We start from the raw sequence: 21,687 nt of genomic DNA, 5'->3' as shown, positions 1-21,687 counted from the left end.
AAAATTCTGAGTCTAAAATTCAACCTTCTCACCTTGATTATTTCTACCAATTGATCCACACCACTGTCCCCTGGAAATATTGGTTGTCCTAGCAACAGCTCAGCCAACACACAACCTGCGGACCATACATCTGAAGAGAAACAAAAAACAGATTTATTAATACTTTGCAACTTAAGTTAATTTGAAAAATTCTGGTAAATATTTTTAAATTTTACAGTCTGTTCTAAGCAAAAGACTACATAAACTAAAACAGGAAAAAAAAAGTCATCAACTGTACTTAAGGATCTTTAAATTGTTAAAATCACTAAAGGGGAAATGAGGCCAACAATATTCCAAGAAAGGATACAGTCTATTATTATCAACTACTGGGTGTTCTAGTCTCCAACTAACAAGATTACAGTAACAAAAGAGAGAGCATGATGTCTACTTATCATACTTAAAATAAACCAAATATACAACTGCTGCACATTAGCAGGTGCTTATAGACACACAGTAAGTAAAGGTTCTACGCACAGGGTTTTAAGTCCATGAAAACTATAAGGAAAATTTTTAAACTTTTAAATAGTGGCCTTTTATGCTGTAATATAATTGACAGAAAAATGTGCTAAAATATATTAACATTTTTATTTTATAAAATAATTCACTTTCGAGTCAAAATGGAAACCTCAATTCTGACAGAAAACTTTTTTTAATAATTTAAAGTTAGGGTAACCATACATCCTGGCTTACCCACAATAGTCCTGGTTTATATCTATTGTCCTCATAATAGCTAATAACACCCCTTTCTCAAAAGTAGTACCATGTTGGAAGATAAGTTATATGGTCACTCTATTTAAAGCCTGAAATTAAGACTTCCTGCAAGGAAAAGCTACTTTTCCAGATGCTTATGATTTCTAGGTTTTGTCTATACTAACACGTAAGTCCTTTAAGGAGATGAATATAAATCATTGCTGGGCTTTCCCACCTACCAGTAAGATAATAATCAAGAGATTCAAGTGACAACTATCCTAGGCATCTTCAATTCATGTTAACTCAGGCAAATTACTAAAACCAGTGTATTTATCATTCACATCCTGATAGATATCAAAATCTCTTCTATTCTTACTTCACAGGAAAAATGGATGAAAGTGTCCAAACAGAATAAACAGAAGACACAAAGTACGTGCTTTTCCCAACTGAGGTTTTATGGTTATTTGGGGAATAAAGACAAAATGGCATTCTGCTTCATACTTAACTCCAGTTCAAAATAAAAGGGACAGATAAAGAAATGAAGGCACAATAAAGTTAAATGATACGCTCGAGGTAAAGTTACAGAATAGCAGAGATTGAACCTAATCTCAATTCCCAAACAAAACATGAGGATGCTTCACTGTAACAGAATAATAACTTCTTCAAGGGGCTAAAAGCTCAATATCTCATTCTAAAGAAGTCCCTTTTGTTCTCATTCTACTGTTTCTTGTTAAAACAACATAATCAGAGCCATCAGCCTTAGCTCTGGTTATATCTAAATATGACAGTCTAGCCAGAGCCTGGCTCTTTCATTTTAAACATCACTATCAAAAATATTTTTAAAACATACCTGAATGAGTGTATGTTTAAATACCTTTTTTGGCTGGTTAACAAATCTTCCAGAGTCCTAAGAAGCAAAAATCCTAAGTAAAAAGAGAAGGCTCTCCAGGGTCCAAAAGGTCTCAACTGAACTAGTGGCATAAGATGAGTTCTAAGTCTAGAAAGGCAGAATCTGGCCTTAGTCACACAAAGGAGGCTACTGGAAATAGTAAACAGACTACAGTGCCCTTTTGTGAGAAGATTCCAAAGAACTGCCGGGTACCCAAGGACATTTATAAAACTAATGCATTCTTAAGTGACTTAAAGATTTACATAAACATTCCTTAATGTATTAGATGATAGGGTTCTGACTTTTTTAGAAAAAGCAAATGGCATTAATTTTTTAAAAATTTAAAAAAAATTTTTTATTTCTCTCCCCTCCCCCCCAATTGTCTGCTCTCTGTGTCCATTCGCTGTGTATTCTATGTGACTGCTTCTATCCTTATCAGCGGTACCTAGAATCTGTGTTTTTGTGGCATCATCTTGTTGTGTCAGCTCTCCATGTGTGCGGTGCCATTCTTGGGCAAGCTGCACTTTCTTTCACGCTGGGCGGCTATCCTTAGAGGGCGCACTCCTTGCACATGGGGCTCCCCTATGCAGGGACACCCCTGCGTGGCACAAGGCACTCCTTGCACGCATCAGCACTGCACATGGGCCAGCTCCACACGGATCAAGGAGACCCGGGGTTTGAACTGCGGACCTCCCATGTGGTAGGCGGACACCCTATCCTTTGGGCCAAGTCCGCTTCCCTGTCTTTTTTTTTTTTTTAATGTTACATTAAAAAATGTATGAGGTCCCCATATACCCCTCACCTCCCTCACCCCACTCCTCCCATAACAACCACCTCCTCCATCATCATGGGACATTCACTGCACTTGGTGAATACATCTCTGAGCACTGCTGTACCATATGGTCAATGGTCCACATTATAGTTTACACTCTCCCCCAGTCCACCCAGTGGGCCATGGGAGGACATACAATGTCCAGTAACTGTCCCTGCAGTACCACCCAGGACAACTCCAAGTCCTGAAAATGTCCCCACATCACATCTCTTCTTCCCAGTCCCTACCCTCAGCAGAACTGGCATTTATCTTAGCTGACCCTGGCACAATTCATCCCAGTACCTGGTATACAGAAAATAAGTATGATACATTTGAATAAAATATAAAGCAGCCTGAAAATTCAATGACATCCTCAAAGGCAAGGGACTGAAATTTACTCTGGGGAAGTATTGTTAACAAATACTACGACCTTACATTTTTGTAACACTTCCACAAACACTTTATTTATCCCCTTTACAGACAAGGACAAAAGCTAAGAATCAATAAATCTGGAATTCAAACCCATTCTGTTTAACTCCAAGCAAAATAACCCTTTTTACTATTTCTCATCTGTTCTTTAACATATGGTACTAACAGACATCATGACTCTGGGCATTAACACACACATATACACATTATCACAATATCCATGGAGCAGCTCTCAAAGTATAGTCTGTACAGCACTGGATCCCCTAGAATTTTTCATAAGACTTCCAAGACATTTGTCTTTTTACGTTGATATTTGCAACCCGAGGAGGGAGGGATGGCTGGCCGGTTACCACAAACCAAGCCAGTGACACTAACCTGTATTAACAGTTATTGTATTCTTCATTTCCACATACCTCCATTAAAAAATAATAAGAATCCAATTTCACTCAAGAATGTTCTTAATGAAACAGTAAAAATTATTAATTTTATTAAATCTCAACCAGAGTATATGACTTTTTAATACTCTTATGACAAAATGAGAAGTACATATAAAACACTTCACCTGCATAACCTGCATTATACCAAAATATGATAGGTCTTTGAAGGATGCAATGGTTATTTACTAACTGCAAGCTAAACTAGAAGCTTTTTCATGAAACACCAATTTTACTTGAAAGAACAGGCAAACTGTATTTATTCAAACTTAAGCATTTGGCAGACATTTTCTTGAAAATGAATCCAGTTGAGACTGTCAAGTCAAGGTATTTGTTGCCAATGTTAAAATGAGATTTTTAAAAAATGTGTATTTGCCATTTTAAGTCTGGCAGCTTTCCAATACTAGAAGACTTTTCTGATGAGATCAGTGGCAATATAAATGATTTTTTAAAATTATGGTATGATAAAAATGTGCCAACATTTGGAAGATCTACCTATCAAAGAGAAATGATAACAAATCAATTTTACTGATACATGTTAATAAAGCATAAATCGATTCAAAATGTAGAAACAATGGTATTTGGTATAATCACATATTTGTGCCTTCATCACTTCAATCATTCTTAGAGCACTTTCATTATTCTAATAATAATAATAAACCACAAAAACTAAACAAAACATCACCTATCAATCTATGCCTCCCCTGTTATATATATCTGCTATTCTTTTTCCTTTTCTATAGTACTTTCAGATCTATATTCTGTAAAAACAGTCATATATGCAATATCATCCATATTCGTGGTCTTAAATGAGGTTTTACTATTTTATACAGTCCCACATTATAGTTTTTAGCTTTCCTTCTAGTAATATACATGACCTTAGACTTTCCCTTTCAAAGACTGTCATACCCATATAATAGCTCTGCTAATTACAAACACCATGATATGCTTTCACCATTTCTAGTCATTTCCAAAGATTTACAATCTTTTCACCAATTCTGCACAGGTTAACCTCAGCTTTCCACTCTCTAACAACATTCTATTTTCTGGTGACCATACTCTATTGATTGATACCACAAGTTTACACAATACATTTACTTTATAAAAGCATAACAGTATTTTTCCTTTTCTGTCTAGCTTGCTTCACTCAATATAATGTCCCCCAAGTTCATCCATGCTGTCATATGCTTCATGACTTAATTTTTCCTTACAGCTGCATAATATTCCATCATGTGTATACACCACAATTTGTTTATCCCTTCATCAGTTGATGGACACCTGGGTTGTTCCCAACTTTGTCAAATGTGAATAACACCACTATAAACATAGGTATGCAGATGTCTGTTCATGTTTCTGCTTTCAGTGCTTCTGGGTTATACCTAGTAATGATATTGCCGGGTCCCATGGGAAGTCTCTATTCAACTTCCTTAGGACCTTCCAAACAGTCATCCACAGTGGCTGTACCATTTTACATTCCCATCAAGAGTGAATAAGCGTTCCTATCTCTACACATCCTAACAGTTAGTTTTCCAACCTTTTAATAACAGCCATCCCAACAGGTATGAAATATTTCATTGTAGTTTTGATTTCCATTTCCTTAATCACTGTATGTGAACATTTTTTCATGTTTCTTCACCATTTGTATTTCTTCTTTGGACAACTGTATTTTTTAAGTCTTTTGCCTATTTCTTTTTATTGGGTAGAGTTTGTTTATTTATTGTTGAGTTGTATAATCTCTTTGTATATCATGAATATTAAACCCTTATCGGATATGTCATTGCCAAACATTTTCTCACATTGAATCAGTTGCCTTTTTATCCTTTTGACAAAGTCCTTTGAGGTGCAAAGTATTTAATTTTGGGAAGGTCCCACTTATTTTTTCTTTTGTTGCTCATGCTTTGGGTGTAAGGTTTAAGAAACTACTGTCTACCCCAAGATCTTGAAGGTGTTTTCCTACATTTTCTTCTAGGAGTTTTATGGTTCTTGCTTTTTATTTAGGTCCTTGATCCATTTTGAGTTAACTTTTGCATAAGGTGTCTCATAGGGGTCTTCTTTCTTTTTTTTGGATATGGATATCCAGTTCTCCCCACACCATTTGTTGAACAGGCTCTGGTCCAGCTGGGAGAGCTTGAAAGCCTTGTCAAAAATGACTTGACTGAAGATGTGAGGGTCTATTTCTGAGTTCTCGATTTGGTTCCATTCGTCAATGTGTCTGTCTTTATGCCAGAACATTCTGTTTTAATCACTGTAGCTAAGTAATAAGCTTTAAAGTCTGGAAGTGAGAGTCCTCCAAATTCATTCTAAGATTTTTTTTTTTTTTTTTTTTTTGGTTATTCGGGGCCCTGTGATGGTTAGGCTAATGTGTCGACTCCCAGGTATTGTGCCCAGTTGTTTGGTCAAGCAAGCACTGGGCTAACTGTAATACAAGGACATTTATGGACTTTAGTCACCAGTGAGTTGTCTGCATAGATAACTGATTATATCGATATTAATCAGGGAGATTGCTGTCAGCAATGAGTGATGCTTTATCCAATCAGTTGAATGGCTTAAAATGGGAAGTGACTTCAGCATTGAGAGAAAATTTCCCAACTCATCTTTAGACAGCTAATGTCTCCCAGAAACTCATCAAGAACCTTCATTGGAGCCCCTAGTTTGTAGCCTGCCTGCGGAACCTGGACTTGTGCATCCTTCACAGCCATGTGAGACACTCTTATAAAATCTCATACTATTGACAGTTATTTCCTGTTGATTCTGTTTCCCTAGAGAACCCTGACTAATACAGGCCCCTTACCCTTCCAAATAAATTTGATAATTGGTTTTTCCATTTCTGCAAAAAGGCTGTTGGGATTTTTATGGGAATTGTGTTGAATCTGTAAATTAGTTTGGATAGAACTGACATCTTAACAATATTTCTTCTTCCAATCCATGAACATGGAATGTCCATCCATTTCTTTAAGTCTTTTTCAGAGAACTGATAATTTTCAAATGACCAATGCATACTGTAGCAAAATCAAGCATAGGTAAAGGAATCTTTCAAAGTGTAAGATAAACCAATGGATTTTAATATAACAAAAAATACAAAAAAGTTCACTGTTATGTTTTCAAACTACACAGTCCAGCTAACCTTTAAGAAATTGCCACCCGTCAAGACTATTCATAATTATCTAAAAAGGTTATTAAATATATATATTTGTATTTGGCTGGACTTCATGTTGTTTAACCAAAACAACAGACAACCAATGAAATACAGAAGAAAATATGAGAATCCAGGTGTTTTCTAGTAAGCCATATGTGCAGAAATATAATATAAGGCTAGTCTTCTCACTAATGCTCACACAATAACTGAAAGAATAATGAATTCCCATCTTGGGGAGCCCTCCTGCATTTTCTAATAGTTGGAGAAAATCCCTATAGTACATGCACAACAGACCGATAGGCCAGCCCTTGAAACTGATGCTTGTACTTATGAACCTTAGTCTTGTGAAATTGAAACTTAGCTTGATAGTATATATTGCCTAAGAGTTACTTCCTGAAAGCCTCCTTAATGCTCAAATGTGGTCTCTCTCCCAAACTCAGCATATAAATGTACTACCTTCCCCCCACTGTGGGACATGACTCCCAGGGGTGAGCTTCCCTGGCACCAAGGGATAATTACCAAGCACCAACTTGCAGTGCATTTGGAAAAACACCTTGACCAATTGGGGGAAATATTAAATACAAATGAGTTTTCATGGCTAAGAGATTTCAAAGTGAGTTGGGAGTTCATTCCAGAGGTTAATGCTTATGTACATCTCAGGGGGCTCTCACTGACTGCCACAGTAAACAGTGCTCAAATAGGGGGGCTCCTTAGGGGCCCCCTGGTATTCAGAAGGCCTTACCTCAGAACATATGATAACCTATCCCCCCAATGCATCAGAGTTGAACTCAATTAAAATTTTTATATACATTGTTCTCAAAACTCCTTTTATTTGAACCTATAATTAGCACTATACCCATTAAATATGTGCCCCAGAGACCTAAATCTTCCAGCTGTTCATATGGTTCATATGGTTGAGCCCTGAATCTCAGCAGAGTTGCAGCCAAAACCTACTCGCCAGTTCATCGGACTTGCCCAGGACAACTAACAAAAGGATGATGATGGACAATGCCCATCCCAAAAAACAGAGAATATGAACAACTACAAGCCACCCATCTGGCGCATGGGATCTAAGCCCCCTATCAATCGAAAGCAGAGTGGGCATTACCATTTCCAAACCTCAAGACTGAAGAATGAACAAACATAAGGAGGGAAGGCAACTATGGACTAAAGGAGATTTATTATTATTTGAATAGAAGAACCTGCAACATTGATACAAAGGTATGGTTACCAGAGGTTCTGAGAGGAAGGACAAGGAAGAATTGGTGTAAAATGGGACATTTGGGGGACACTGGAATTGTTCTGCATTACATTGCATTAATGGGGACAGGCCATTATATGTTTTGTCAAAAATGTATAAAACTGTGCAGGGCAAAGCGTAAACCTAAATGTAAACTATAGACCATGGTTAGTAAGGATGCTTCAGGATGTGCTCATCAACTGTAACAATGTACCACCACAAATGAAAGATGTTTTTAATGAGGTAAAGTGTGGGATGGGAGAGGATGAGGTGTATGGGAATCTTTTATATTTTTGATGGAACATTTACGTGGTCTAAAGCTTCTTTAAAAATAAATTTAAAAATTAGATATTTTTTAAAAACTATTTTGTCCATAAATACTTCAAAATGGACTTACCCATGTTTAGTCATTTTCTATCTGTAAAATATCATAAATATATAACGGATTACAATAAATTTAGAATTAAATTTAAAGATGACTCCAGCACATTGACAGGCAAAATCTTCAATCCTATGATGGTGTTACTTTTTAAACAAAGGTTGAAAAATAGGCTTAAATTGCACAGAGGACTGTATGGAGTTTTAATGTTTCATAACTAGACTTATTAGAAATTGCTACATTATGTAATTTTTGTTAATGACGTCTATTAAAAATATAACACTTATTTTTAGATTAGTGATCAAGTTCTCCTAATTTTTCCTTCAAAATCTTTTATAACCTGTTCCCATAAATGTTAGTTCCTTCTCCCATCCTATTCCATAATCTCTTCATGCCAAACATAAAACTATAGCCTCCTATCTGATTTTTCTTCCTTCACTGTGTCACTTCTCTTGATTCACTCTATACAATGCAGACAAAATGAATTTTTAAAAGGGCTGCTTTTTTTCATCAATTATCTCCTCTAATCAAAAAATCATTTCTGATCCTGTCAATATATTATCTGGCTTTTGGGATAAATCATAGGAATAAACTGTCCCAGAGTAACAGTTACCAAACATGCATTACTTAGAATGGTTTCTTAGAAAGCCCTTTCCAACTCTATCTACCTATCTACATCTTATTGATTCTTTAAAATTCAGCTTAAGCACCACTTTATGAAACCTTACTTAAAGGTAACACTAGTGCCTTCTACACAGCAGTCTCAATAATTGCTGGTGAATAATAATTACATTTTGGAATTCTTCTGTCATTAATTGTCTATGCCAAAGACAAAGTGGGGAGTAAGCTGGTCCACTGAACTATAAGAATATAGTATTAAAACATCTATCAACATTATTTTCTTTTCCCCAAAATAAGAAATTAAATTATACTAAATCTTAATATACAAAATGACTGTAGCAATGTATATAAATGCATATATATGAATTTATATCTATGCATATATAATGTACATATATATTGAGGAGGATGTTTGGAAATTTTTATAGATAGGATGTACAATCTCTTCATAAAAAAGTCTGGAGATCATCAGTCTATATCGCCTATTTAGTTGTTTTTTTTTGTTTTGTTCTGGTTTTAAATTTCTAACATTTTTTTACCTTGTATTGTTATATATTTTATGTATCTGACTTATTTCCCTAAGAGGGAGCATAAGTACTTTTATATTTCCCATGGAACTTTGGGCACACTGCTAAGCAAGAAGTAGTCCTTCAAGAGTAATTGGAATGTACACTATCTCACCTTGTTTTAAATGACTCTAACTACATACATAAGATTGCGCCCATCTGCCATAATCAATTCATCCACCTATGCATTTATCCATCTAATATCTGAATGCCTTCTCTGTACTAGGTATTGTACAAGGATCTGTGGATACAACAATTAACAAGAAAGGATCCTGGCCCTCCAGGAGCCAGTGGGAGTGGGGAGTAGAACAGACAAATTAAAAATCAAAAACTGTTAAGTAGTATGGTAAAAACAAATAGGATGCTGAGATAGAAAATAATAATGGGTAGAGGGTAGAAAATTCTATTTATGAAGAGTGGTCAGAGTCTTCCTCTTCAAGTAGTTAAAAGACAGAAAGGTATATGCAAAGGGATGGAGCCAGGAAAGAAACTGGTTAATTGAGGGAACTGAACCATCAGTAAAGACTTAAATACAACATGCAGAATAAAGTTTGAAGTAGATGAGACTGGAGGTATAGGAACTGCCCCTAGTATCAAAACCTTTTAGACCAAGTTAGAATGTTTGCATTTTATTTTGTAGTAGAGAATCCACATGCAAAGTTATTGCCATAGACATGATTAGATATCAGTGGACATAAGAGACAAACAAGCTGGAAATAAATATTTTTTTAAGTTACGAGTGATTAGGATTTGTCCTGAATTCAGTGGATGAGAAAGGAAGAATCATGGGTGGTTTTGTGGTTTCAGGTTTGACAAATGGGTAGATTGCAGTATCATTTACTGAGGGAGCAGAGGCAAATTAAATGATAATGGGAAATAAAGTGGGGGGAAAGGACAGTGGATTCCTTAAGTGACTTCCTTAAAATTATAATGTATCTGAAGGAATGGATTTCATTACCTGTCAACATGGCTTTTTAAAATAACAACAATCTTCTATACTGAACCATGATTATAAAAAGTACCTTTCTTACTAGAAAGGAACTGTTTACCTTATCTAACTGGTATATGATATGTTCTACTTATAAGAGATGAAGTGATAATTAGATTGTATGACCTTGGGTAAGATAACTGATATCTCTGAGTAGGAGCAGCCTCATCTATAAGATGAAAAACAGTAGTACTTACATCTTATATAGTAGTTGTGATGTTTAAATAGATGAATACAAATAAAGTGCTTAGGACAGTGCTCTGAATTTCAATTAAAATAACCTAAAGGCTGACATGATGAGTTAAGTTATAGTTTAACAATTAAGCAGAAAAATAGTGCCAAATCTTTCTAAGAAATAATGAGAAATGAATGCAAACCAAAAAACATGCACATAATTCCAATGCATCAATTTGCTGGACTCTTAGCTATTAAACATATCTTATTTATCTTTCCTAGTTATCAAACATATGCATATAACTGAATTGAATTATCCATTCTTCTACAGGTAGAGATGTTCTATGAGAGGGCATAATCTCAACCATGATAATTCAGGAAGTTTAATATCCTGGTTTACAAAGCAAAAAACTTTTATCAAATGTCTGCAGAATTGTGGGTTTAAGTATAATGAGGGCAAGATGGCTAAAGAAAGCCCTTGAAATAAATCAAAGGAAGACCTAAAATCAGAAAGGAGTAAGTACATGGCCTTGAGACCACTTCAGACCAGCAATGTAGCTCCAGATTAATCCTGAAGAATCAAGGACCATCCTATAGTAAGTAATCTCTTTGTTGAGGGGGCTAAATTATCTCCATTATTTAAAGTATGTTACTTATATTTACTTGAAAGAAATTGTTTATAATACATATATATAAATGATTCAAGTTCTATGTCAAGATATATTCGTAAATGTATACTTAGTATGCTTAAGCTCGTACAAATGGTAGGTTCATCTGAAAAAGCTAGTGGGTCCAATGTGCTAGGTAGTATCCCTAAATAGCTGAATTGGTTTTATAAAGTCATTTAACTCAAAAAGACACACATTTGATAATAAACAAAAGTTTTCAATATTACTGATCAAAACCTATACATGGTCTATTAAAGGTATTAACATCAGCATCCTCACATGCCCAACAAAATTTAATGATAATACATTTCAATTTAGGGGTCTTTATGCATTTGTTCATATCAGAGAAATTCTAGTTGTATAATAAAAACAAAACCTGTCCAAATTCTGGATTTCCAAAGTTTTCTGTTACTTTTTCTTTTTTGCGGGTAGGAGGATGAGGTGAGGGGGTAGTATCTGTATGGTTTTATTTCTGTTTTCAGACTAAGGAATTCCCTTCAGGGAAACAATAAGTAACAGTGCAATAATTTTGGCCTCCATCTGCACACCTGGCCTAAAGTTGCTACTAATCAATTAGCTTTCTATTAGTGCCCAGCTGATCATCCTCACTTTCCTCACTATTAGCTAATGGGCTAAACGAGTCATGGGATAGAAAAGGAAGTTAGTGAAAAGTTAAGCAAATTGTCTATTCAATTATCTCTCACTAAACATCTCTTGAGCAGATTTCTATAGATTCCATGAGTTTAGCAAAACTATTAATGAAAAAGTCAGAACTGTTTTTTTTTAAGCTGACTTGAAATTAAAGAACCAATTAAGACAGTATAGTACAGGGGTTCTTAACAAGGGGTCCATAAGCATGAATTGAAATTCAAAAAAACATCTTTGTGGGGACATGTTGGTGCGGGTGTGAAAATATTTATTAAATAATTTACAGTATAGTGTGGATTTAGTAAGGGGTCTGTGGTTTTCACCTGACTGGCAATGGGGTCCATGGAACAAAAAAGGTTAAGAATCCCTGGCATAGTAGGAATATTAACACGTCTGTTATAAACTTAATGGATGCAAATTATCTGATGTTCAAACTCAGAAGTGAGTATTTCAGGGAGATTAAGAAAAAAAAAAGGAAAGAAAAGAACATTTAAGAATTGTTTGAAATTTTTAGTTAAAAACAAATCATGTTTTCATAAAGGAATAGCTTTATTAATCCCTCTAATAGTCTAAGAAACTCAGAACTAGAAGAGTAAGTATACCTTAAATTCTAAAAGGTAAAACTAAAAAAATTCTATATTATTTTTGTATATCAATCCTAAGAAAAAAACAATTTTAAGGTATACACATACTTTATATTTAAGTGAAAGTATAGGTTAGTAACAACAACCCATCTTTACATTTAAGTGGAAGTATAGGTTAGTAAACAACTAAAGTATTTAGTTTAGTAAAAACTAAAAACAAGATGAATTAATAATTATAAGACATTATATTCAGATTCAGTACTTACCAATACTAGAGGTATAATCAGTGGCTCCAAAGATCAACTCTGGTGCCCTATAGTACCGAGAACAGATATACGAAACATTGGGTTCTCCTCGGACCAGCTGCTTTGCACTAATAAAAAAATAAAAAGCAGAAATTCTTTAAACTAAATTTAAACCTTAAAATGATCTCAACTGCTATTATTCACAACACTGAAAGTCTAGGAATCACATAATTTCAATCACACAACATACAAAAAAGAAAAAAGGGACAATAACTATCTCTGACATAAGAAATTTACAATTTTATCACATTAGTTGGAAAAAAAGAATTAAAAGAAGCATATGCCAACTATTGCCTAAGGGAAAAAACAGATAAAAAGTCACAAAGGGTAGGTGTTCATTTCTTCTGATCCTTTGTTCCCCAAATTCTACCTCTGAAATACAAAGAAGGAAGAGCAGAAAAGTAAGAGGTCCCCTCCTCCAACCAAAGAGCATGATAATGTTCCTGGATGATAATAAAAAGTGAATACTCACCCAAAATGATTTTTTTAAAATTGGTCACTGTCTTACAATTTGACTTCTGACTCAGTATGAATTTCGCAAGGCTTACAGACCCATTTTATTTTATTTCTCTACCATCTTAATCAATGTATTAACTAAGCGTTTGTTACCCAATAAATTGAAAAAAGGCAGGCTCATTCCTTTAGAGATGATTCATAGCCTATGAATTCTAATTCTGCAGTATTGAGTTTAATTACATTTTCTCTTATTGCAAATCTTTAAGAATACTTTGTGGCATGCATTTTACATATTAAAAAATTAATTTCTTTTGAGATGTCCCTCAAGATAACTTGAAGATACACAGAAATAAAAAACTGCTGGGAGTGTATGTGACTCAAGCGGTTGAGCTACTGCCTCCCACATGGGAGGTCCTGGGTTCGGTTTCCGGTGCTCTGAGAAAAAAAAAAACAAACAACAAGCAAAATAAAGTAAACACCAACTCTGGGAAGTTGCCCTGGTTTCCCACATATGAGGTCCCAGGTTCAATTCCCAGCCCCAGTACCTCCAAAAACAACAACGACAACAACAACAAAAACCCACCATAGAAGCTCACCATTTTACCATACAATACTAAGAAAATAAATATAAAGCAACAATAGTAAAATAGTTGTGTGTTTTTTTTTTAAAAAGAAAAACATAAAGAAAAGCTAAAAAAACTTTGAAGTAAGGTGCAGGAAAACTGTTTTAGAGATATATGAAACAAGTCACAAGTGTTTCAAAATCTGGGCCTTCTTCCATTTGTTTATGGTCATTGATTAACTTTCATTTAACCTGTTCTTCCTTCATAAAGGAAGGAACAGCGTGGGGAGTTTCATTTTTTAGCCATCTCACTAAGTACTGACAAAATCAATCATTTCATAAGTAAATATTAAGCCCTGGTTTTAGGCATAACTGGTAATAATTTCTACCTTCTAAAAGACATTTTAATAAATTAACAAGATGAATTCCAATGATATAGTCAGAAAATTCACTAAAAGACACAGAGGTAATATTGGAAGCATTTAGCATGCAGATTTCTTCACTACTTGTAGCAGTATGATATTATTGATGAATCCAAAAAGAAATATTGGATTATGTTTGTAAACTGGCTTTTCCTCTGGGTATATTAGATTATGTTGGTGGGAACTCACAGATAAAAGGCATGGTAAAGGACAGGGTTGGAGGGTTTTTAATGTTGGAGCTTAATGCTGAAGTCTTAAGCTGGAGCCCCAGGAAGCAAGCATATAGAGGAAAGAGAAGCAAGCCCCGGGGAGAGAGGAACCTGGGAAGCCTGAACCCTGGCAGATGTCGGCAGTCATCTTCCTCCATTATGTGGAAACAGACTTTGGTGAGGGAAAGAACCTATGCTTTATGTAAGCTTCTACCCCAAATAAAAACCCTTTATAGAGACCAACCAGTTTCTGGTATTTTGCATTAGTATCCCTTTGACTGACTAAAACACTACTTGATGGAGCTACCATCTATCTCTTAACAGGTGAGGCTAGCTGTAAACTCCTGGGCAGCCTGAGGGTTCAATTATACATCCCACTGCCTAATAAAGTGGTCACTTACCACCTTAGTCCTAAACAATCTTTCATAAGTCCTGGCCCATTTAAATCCTGTAAAGAACTCTTAACAAGAAAGTAATACTATTTTGTTTAACTCACCACCAACCTTGTACCTGAGTATCTAAAGTGTCTTCCAAACCCTCCTTAAGCCAATATTAAAAAAAAAAAACAAAAAACCCTAAAGAGCAGCTTTGTAACAAAGGGTTTGTAAAAATAAGCTATTACCATATAAGAAATCCCTATTCCAAGTTTATTAAAAGAAAACTATTTTTCTGTGTCACAAGAGAATGACCCATGTCAACAGTGTTTTGACACTGTGGTGAGAACAGAGACTCTACTGAACATTTGGTGCCTCATAGTTTTCTATAGTCCATATCAGTCAGTCACTCAGTGGGGAAGACACCCCATAACAATGAAAGTTTGATTTGAGCAGTTTGTCCTTCAGATATTAATTAGTAGTGCTTTGTTTCAAGCATCAAATAAGAGTTTTGATTTAATGTCCGTCATCCTTTCTTATGATACAGGGGACAAATTTATAGCCTGCAAAGTAAGCTGGAGCCAATGAAAGGTGTCTTGATTTAGGAAACAGTATAATGGGGCTGGTCTGAAACATGACACCTTTGTTAGACTAAGAATTAACTCACCACAGAGCAGATGCACCTATTTAAAGATCTCTCTTCTTTAAAAAGACACCCTGTGGAAAATATACCAATATTAAACCCAATGTTTTAACTGTGAAATTATTTAAAGGTATTACAAACAGACAGGAATACAGATATCTGCAGGTGTGGGTCAAAATGTAATTGAGAAAGAGATGAGTTGAAAAGTAAGAATCTGCTAAAAGGCTGAAAAAATTTAAATTAGAATCCAACTTATGTGGAGATGTTCTAGGGTCTGAGAGGAAAGAGATTACTCAAGGTGATTACACCAGAGAGGAAGTGTCCGAGCAACTCCCTGCATTATAAGGGAACATAGCTTGATTTCACATTGAGAGATTAGATCACAGAGGCACAAGATACTGAACACAATGGAAAAGAAGATGAAGTTTGACCACAGACCCATGGTATATTACCAAGGAATGAGTTTAATACAGCAGAAACTGTGTTGAAATTTGCAAAAAGAGAAGGGAGAAAAAGAAATTATAGAGGAAAAGGAAGAAAACACTGTTAAGTTTTTTACCTCATGTCTAAATTGAAGTTAACTCTTAAGTTAAAAGGATATACAGGGAAATGGGTTTGGCTCAAGTGATAGAATATTCGTCTACCATATAGGAGGTCCAAGGTTCAAACCCAGGGCCTCCTGATTCTGAGGTGAGCAGGCCCATACAGAGAGAGCTGACACAGCAGGATGACACAACAAAAAGAGACACAGAATCCTGGTGCCACTGACAAGAATGCAAGCGGACACAGATGAACACACAGCAAATAGACACAAAGAGCAGACAATGACAGGGGAGGGGAAAATTTTTAAAAAAGGATATACAGTAATATCTAATAATCAATATTTTAATATTTTAATTCTTATTGAAAAAGGCAAACATACACATAATAAAAATTTAAAAATAACCAAAACGGTCCCCAACTACCAATTATTCCCAAAGTTTCCATTCCTGGGGGCAATCAACATAACGGAGTTCCCTCCCTCCTTCCCTTCCTTCCTTCTCTCCTTTTCCTTTTTTCTTTTCTCTCTCTTTTACCAGGGATTTAATCCAGGACCTCATACATGCAAGGCAGGTGCTCAACCACTGAGCTATACATGCTCAGCAAATGTCATGGATTCCTTGTGTATTATTCTGGAAATAAGCCATATATATACATGCAAATATTTGTACAAATATAGTCATATACTATGTGATTACTACTAATAGAGAAGTTGTAGGTTTACAGAAAAATTCTGTGTTTTGTTTTTTGTTTTTAAAGATTTATTTTATTTCTCCTCCCTCCTTCATTGTCTGCTCTGTGTCCATTCACTGTGTGTTCTTCTGTGTCTGCTTGTATTCTCATTAGATGGCTCTGGTAAATGATCCCGGGACCTTCCAGAGTGGGAAAGAGGTGATCATTCTCTTGCACCACCTCAGCTCCCTGGTAGCTGCATCTCTTATTGTTTCTCCTCTGTGTCTCTTTTTCTTGGGTCATCTTGCTGCATCAGCTCCCCACGTGGGCCAGCACTCCTCTACGGGGCAGCTCTCCTGTGTGCGGCAGCACTCTTTGCGCAAGGCAGTACTCTGTGTGGGCCAGCTCGCCTTCACCAGGAGGCCCTGGGTATTGAACCCTGAACCTCCTATATGGTAGATGGGAGCCCAATTGCTTGAGCCACATCTGTTTCCCAACTGTGTGTGTTTTTTTTTTTAAAGATTTATTTATTTATTTAATTTCCCCCTCCCTCCTCTGGTTGTCTGTTCTTGGTGTCTATTTGCTGCGTCTTGTTTCTTTGTCCGCTTCTGTTGTCGTCAGCGGCACGGGAAGTGTGGGTGGCGCCATTCCAGGGCAGGCTGCACTTTCTTTTCACGCTGGGCAGCTCTCCTCACGGGCGCACTCCTTGCACGTGGGGCTCCCCCACGCGGGGGACACCCCGCGTGGCACGGCACTCCTTGCGCGCATCAGCACTGCGCATGGCCAGCTCCACACAGGTCAAGGAGGCCCGGGGTTTGAACCGCGGACCTCCCATATGGTAGACGGACGCCCTAACCACTGGGCCAAAGTCCGTTTCCCCCAACTGTGTGTTTTTAAAATGTGAAAGGGAGCATACTATATAAACAGCCTTGACCTTTCTTTTCTCACATAACATTTATTAAAATCATTTCTTTTTAGTTCATAGAGAGCAGCCTCCTTCATTTTCATGGCTGCATGTATTACATTATATACAAATGTACCATAATTTGTTTGGTCATTTCCTGACAGACAGACATTTACAAATAATACAACTATAACAATCCCTGTGTATATATAATTTTGAAAATCAATATTTCTCAGCAAATAATTATGAGAAGTGAAATTGTTGGATGAATATAAACTTTTATAACTCTGGAGGAAATTATCAAAACTACCCTTGCAAAGAGCTGCACTAGTTTATACTCCTTCCATAAGGACTATAGCAGGGCTTTTATTTTTTTATTTTTTGTAGTATTGGGGCCAATGATTGAAGCCTCATATGTGGGAAATCGGTTACCCTAAGTTGGTTTTTTCATTTGTTTGCTTGCTGTTTTTTTGTTTTTAGAAGACACTGGGATCTGAGCTTGGAACCTCTTGTGGGAACTGCTTGAACTACATCTGCTCCCAAGGATTACAGTGTTTATATTAATACTATGAAAAGAATATATTTAAAAGAACTTATACTAGGAGAAAAGGAAAGGAAAAAAGAAAAAGAAAAGCCTTACTTACCTTCCAAAGTCACAGAGTTTTAAGACAGCTGTATCAGGATCCAACAAGAGGTTCTGTGGTTTAATATCCCGATGGCAGATTCCAAAAGAATGGATATATGCTAAACTTCGGAACAGCTGATACATATACAACTGAAATAAATAGTAAAAATTAACTGAATACATCCTATCCCAAACAAATCAGAATCCTTAAGAATATTTATTAATAAAATAACAGATTTTCAGAACAGATGAATTGCTATGGAATATTAGCCCTCAACTTTCCTTTATAAGGTTTCATGTCATTTCTACATGAAGCAGTTAATCAAAATGCTATTAACCATGTTATATTTGCACTGCCCTTTACTAACTTAAAAAAAAAAGCTTTTAACATGCTTCATAACTTTTTATCTTTCTAATATCTCACCACAAGCCTGCTGGGATGAGCGTTTCTTTTTTTCAAACACAGATGAAAAGCTCATACAGGTATGCCAAATCATCTGACTAATAACAATATTTGAAGCAAAATTCAGGTCTTTCCATTTTTGAATTCATCAACCTTTCTATGTATCTAGTATTTAATGTAAAAATATTTCCAGTTTCATCTTCAGAATATTTATAATAGTTTTCCTGAGATATCAGCCTCAGAGGTTATTGATAACAGAAGTCTCACAAGTACACTGAGAAAATATATAATCAATGATCAGTAATTAGTACAATAGCTTGAATTATGTACCCTAATTTAGACACATACTTAATATAATCCATACCCCTATGGGTGTGAACCCACTGTAAATAAAATATCTTGAAGATGTTATTTTCAATTTAAGGTGTAGTCAATTAAAGCAGGTTGGGCCTTAATCTGGATTACTGAAAGCTTTCAAAAACAGAAATTCAGACATAGTCAGAGAAAGTCACAGGAAGGAGCAGGAAGCTGGAAGACAACAGAACCCAGAAGAGAACAGAGAAGATTTTGCTACTGACACAAGGTAGAATATAAGCCTAGGAACATCAAGGATCACCAGCAACCAGCACCAGAATGTTACAGTCTTTGGGGAGAGAGCATCACCTTGTTGACACCTCAATTTTAGACCTGTCCTAGCTCCAAAACTATAAGACAATAACCAATAAATTTCTATTGTTTAAACCGATCCATTGTGTGGTATTTGTCATAGCAACTTGAAAAACTAAGATATCCTGGTAGAAGCCTTCATGTTAACAGTCTTCAGATATAAGTAGATTTTAAAAGTCCATTTAAAAACAAATGCCTACCTTGATATTGATGCTTGTACTTATGAACCTTTCCTTGTGAAACTGAAACTTAGCCTAGTAGCATATGTTACCTAAGAATTACCTCCTGAAAGGCCCCTCTCTCAGCCAAACTCAGTATATAAACACACTACCTTCCCCCCAGCATGGGACATGACTCCCGGGGATGAGCCTCGCTGGCACCGAAGGATCATTACAAAGTACCAACAAGCAATGCATCTGGAAAAAAACCTTGACCAAAAGGGGTAAATATTAAGTACAAATGAGTTTTTATGTCTAAGAGATTTCAAAGTGAGTCGGGAGGTCATTACAGAGGTTAAGCTTATGCACATCTCACCAGGATCTTATTGACTGCCACAGTAAACTGTGCCTCAAACAGTGGGGCTCCTGAGGGCTCTAAAGATATCCAGACATTATAAGTAGGAAAGACAAGCTCAGGAATTTGGCACCCTGTCAGTGGGCCTTACTCTGGAATTATATTCCCCAGTGTAACAGAGTTAGTCTCATTTATAGTTTCCCTAAACATGGCTCTTCTGTCTCTTTTATTTGAACCTATAATTAGCACTATACTTGATAAACATATGCCCCAAAGACTTAAAATCTTTGGTCCGTCCATGTGCCAGTTGAGCCCTGAATCTCAGCCGAGTTATACCTACTCTCCAGTTCACTGAACTCACCCAAGACAACTAACAAGGAGATGATGATGACAACACCCATCCCAAGGAACAGAGTGTAACTGTAGCATAGTTCTAACGATCTGCCCCATGGGACCTAAGCCCCCTCTCAATTAGAAACAGAGTGGACATCACCATCAAAAATCCTCAAGATTGGGGAATGAACAGTGGACTAAAGTAGACCTATTATTCTATTATAGACTTATTATTATTCTAGCAATGAACAAACTTTTATCACTGATATAAAGACAGCAGCCACCAGAGGTTCTGAGGAGGGGAGGGAGAAGGAAGAACAGGTGTAATATGGAGGCATTCTTGGACATTGGAATTGTCTTGTATGACACTGCAATGATAGATACAGGTCATTACATATACTTTGTCATAACCTACAAAACTGTGAGAGAGTGTAAACTATAATCCACGGTTAGCAGCAATGCTTCAATATGTGTTCATCAATTGTAACAAATATACCACACTAATGAAGGAAGTTGTTAATGTGGCAAAATATGGGATGGGGAGGGAATCCCCTGTATTTTTAGGTAACATTTATATAATGTAAAGCTTCTTTAAAAGTAAAAAATAAAAATAGAAAATAAAATAAAATTATATATGTGGGGGGGGGGGGGGGAGAACAAACAACAAATGCCCAGCTGACTATTGGAATCAACTTAAAAGAGTATTTTTCCCCCCTCAGTTTTATTTACAGAAAATGATACACATTTTCATGGAAGAAAGAATCAGATTCTTGACTGACAAAGAAAGAACTTTATGTAGAAAGTTGAGTACACCTTAAGGTTTGTTTATCCCAAAGTCAGTGTTCAGATTCACTCTTAAGCTTTCTAACTTACCTTCTGACCCCATAGTGACATACCATGAAAATAATTTTTAAAATGATTCAAATCAAAGATACAAGTGTTTTGGTAAAAAAAATTAAAAGGTCAGATGAAGCAGTGACTTATGGAATCTCTTTAGAGGTTATTACTAAGACTTAGGTTAATTAAAGTTAACGTGAAACTTATTATTCTTCAAAAGGCCTTATGAAAACTGTAGTCAGGTGAATTTCAGTTCATTAGAGGCACATTAGCCAATCGTAGCAAATGGCCCTTCCTTGGATTGAAATCCAAAGAAAAAAAATTATAAAGAAATCATGAGACAATGGGAAAATAAATACTGGTTGACTGGATAGTTAATAATGTTAATGAAATACTGTTTTATTTATACAGGTACAACAATATGATTCTGCTGTTTAAAAAAAGTCTCTATGATTCAAACATATATACTGAAATACAAATGATATAATAATATCTAGGATTTATTTCAAAATAAACTAAGGGAGTAGCAAGGAGTAGCTGGTATAGATGAAAGATAGGCCATGAATCAATAATTACTGAAGTTGAATGAAGGGTAAATGGAGGTACATTGTTCTATTTTCTCTAATTTTATATACTTGAGATTTTCAATAATAAAAGTAAATGTTTAGGGCGACTAAAAAAAGTTCTAAAATATGCTGTCAGATATAAAAGAAAACCATTTGGCATATTTTATGTTAAAAAGTAGTAGGAAAAATAGTTCTTATTTAGCTATGGATCAATGTACACTTGCTATTAGGTAAATAAATTTTGAGGGTTGATTTGAGGTGTCACCACACCCCTCCCACTTTTTCCAAAGAAATTTTGCTAATTCAAAAAAGTGACCACCACATATTTTTAAAACATGAGTTTTGACAAGGGTGCCAGGTG

At 35.8% G+C, this 21,687-nt stretch overlaps 1 protein-coding gene across 4 annotated transcripts in view; it reads right to left on the bottom strand.

Annotated features, from left to right (window-relative positions):
* Positions 1–21,687, bottom strand: part of GSK3B (glycogen synthase kinase 3 beta) — a 269,348-nt gene that overhangs the window by 75,588 nt on the left and 172,073 nt on the right. For all 4 annotated transcript variants that reach the window (XM_004480769.5, XM_004480768.5, XM_058295766.2 and 1 more), the window contains exons 5-7: positions 18,028–18,158; positions 12,563–12,669; positions 33–130 (exon numbers count right to left, since the gene is read on the bottom strand). In XM_004480769.5, the coding sequence (XP_004480826.1) occupies positions 33–130; positions 12,563–12,669; positions 18,028–18,158 (336 nt within the window). The remainder of the gene's footprint in view (positions 1–32; positions 131–12,562; positions 12,670–18,027; positions 18,159–21,687) is intronic.

Source organism: Dasypus novemcinctus, chromosome 4 (genome assembly GCF_030445035.2).
Source record: "Dasypus novemcinctus isolate mDasNov1 chromosome 4, mDasNov1.1.hap2, whole genome shotgun sequence".
Taxonomy (NCBI): Eukaryota; Metazoa; Chordata; class Mammalia; order Cingulata; family Dasypodidae; genus Dasypus; species Dasypus novemcinctus.
Note: the sequence above shows the minus strand (reverse complement) of the source record. Positions and strands in the feature narration are given on the sequence as shown.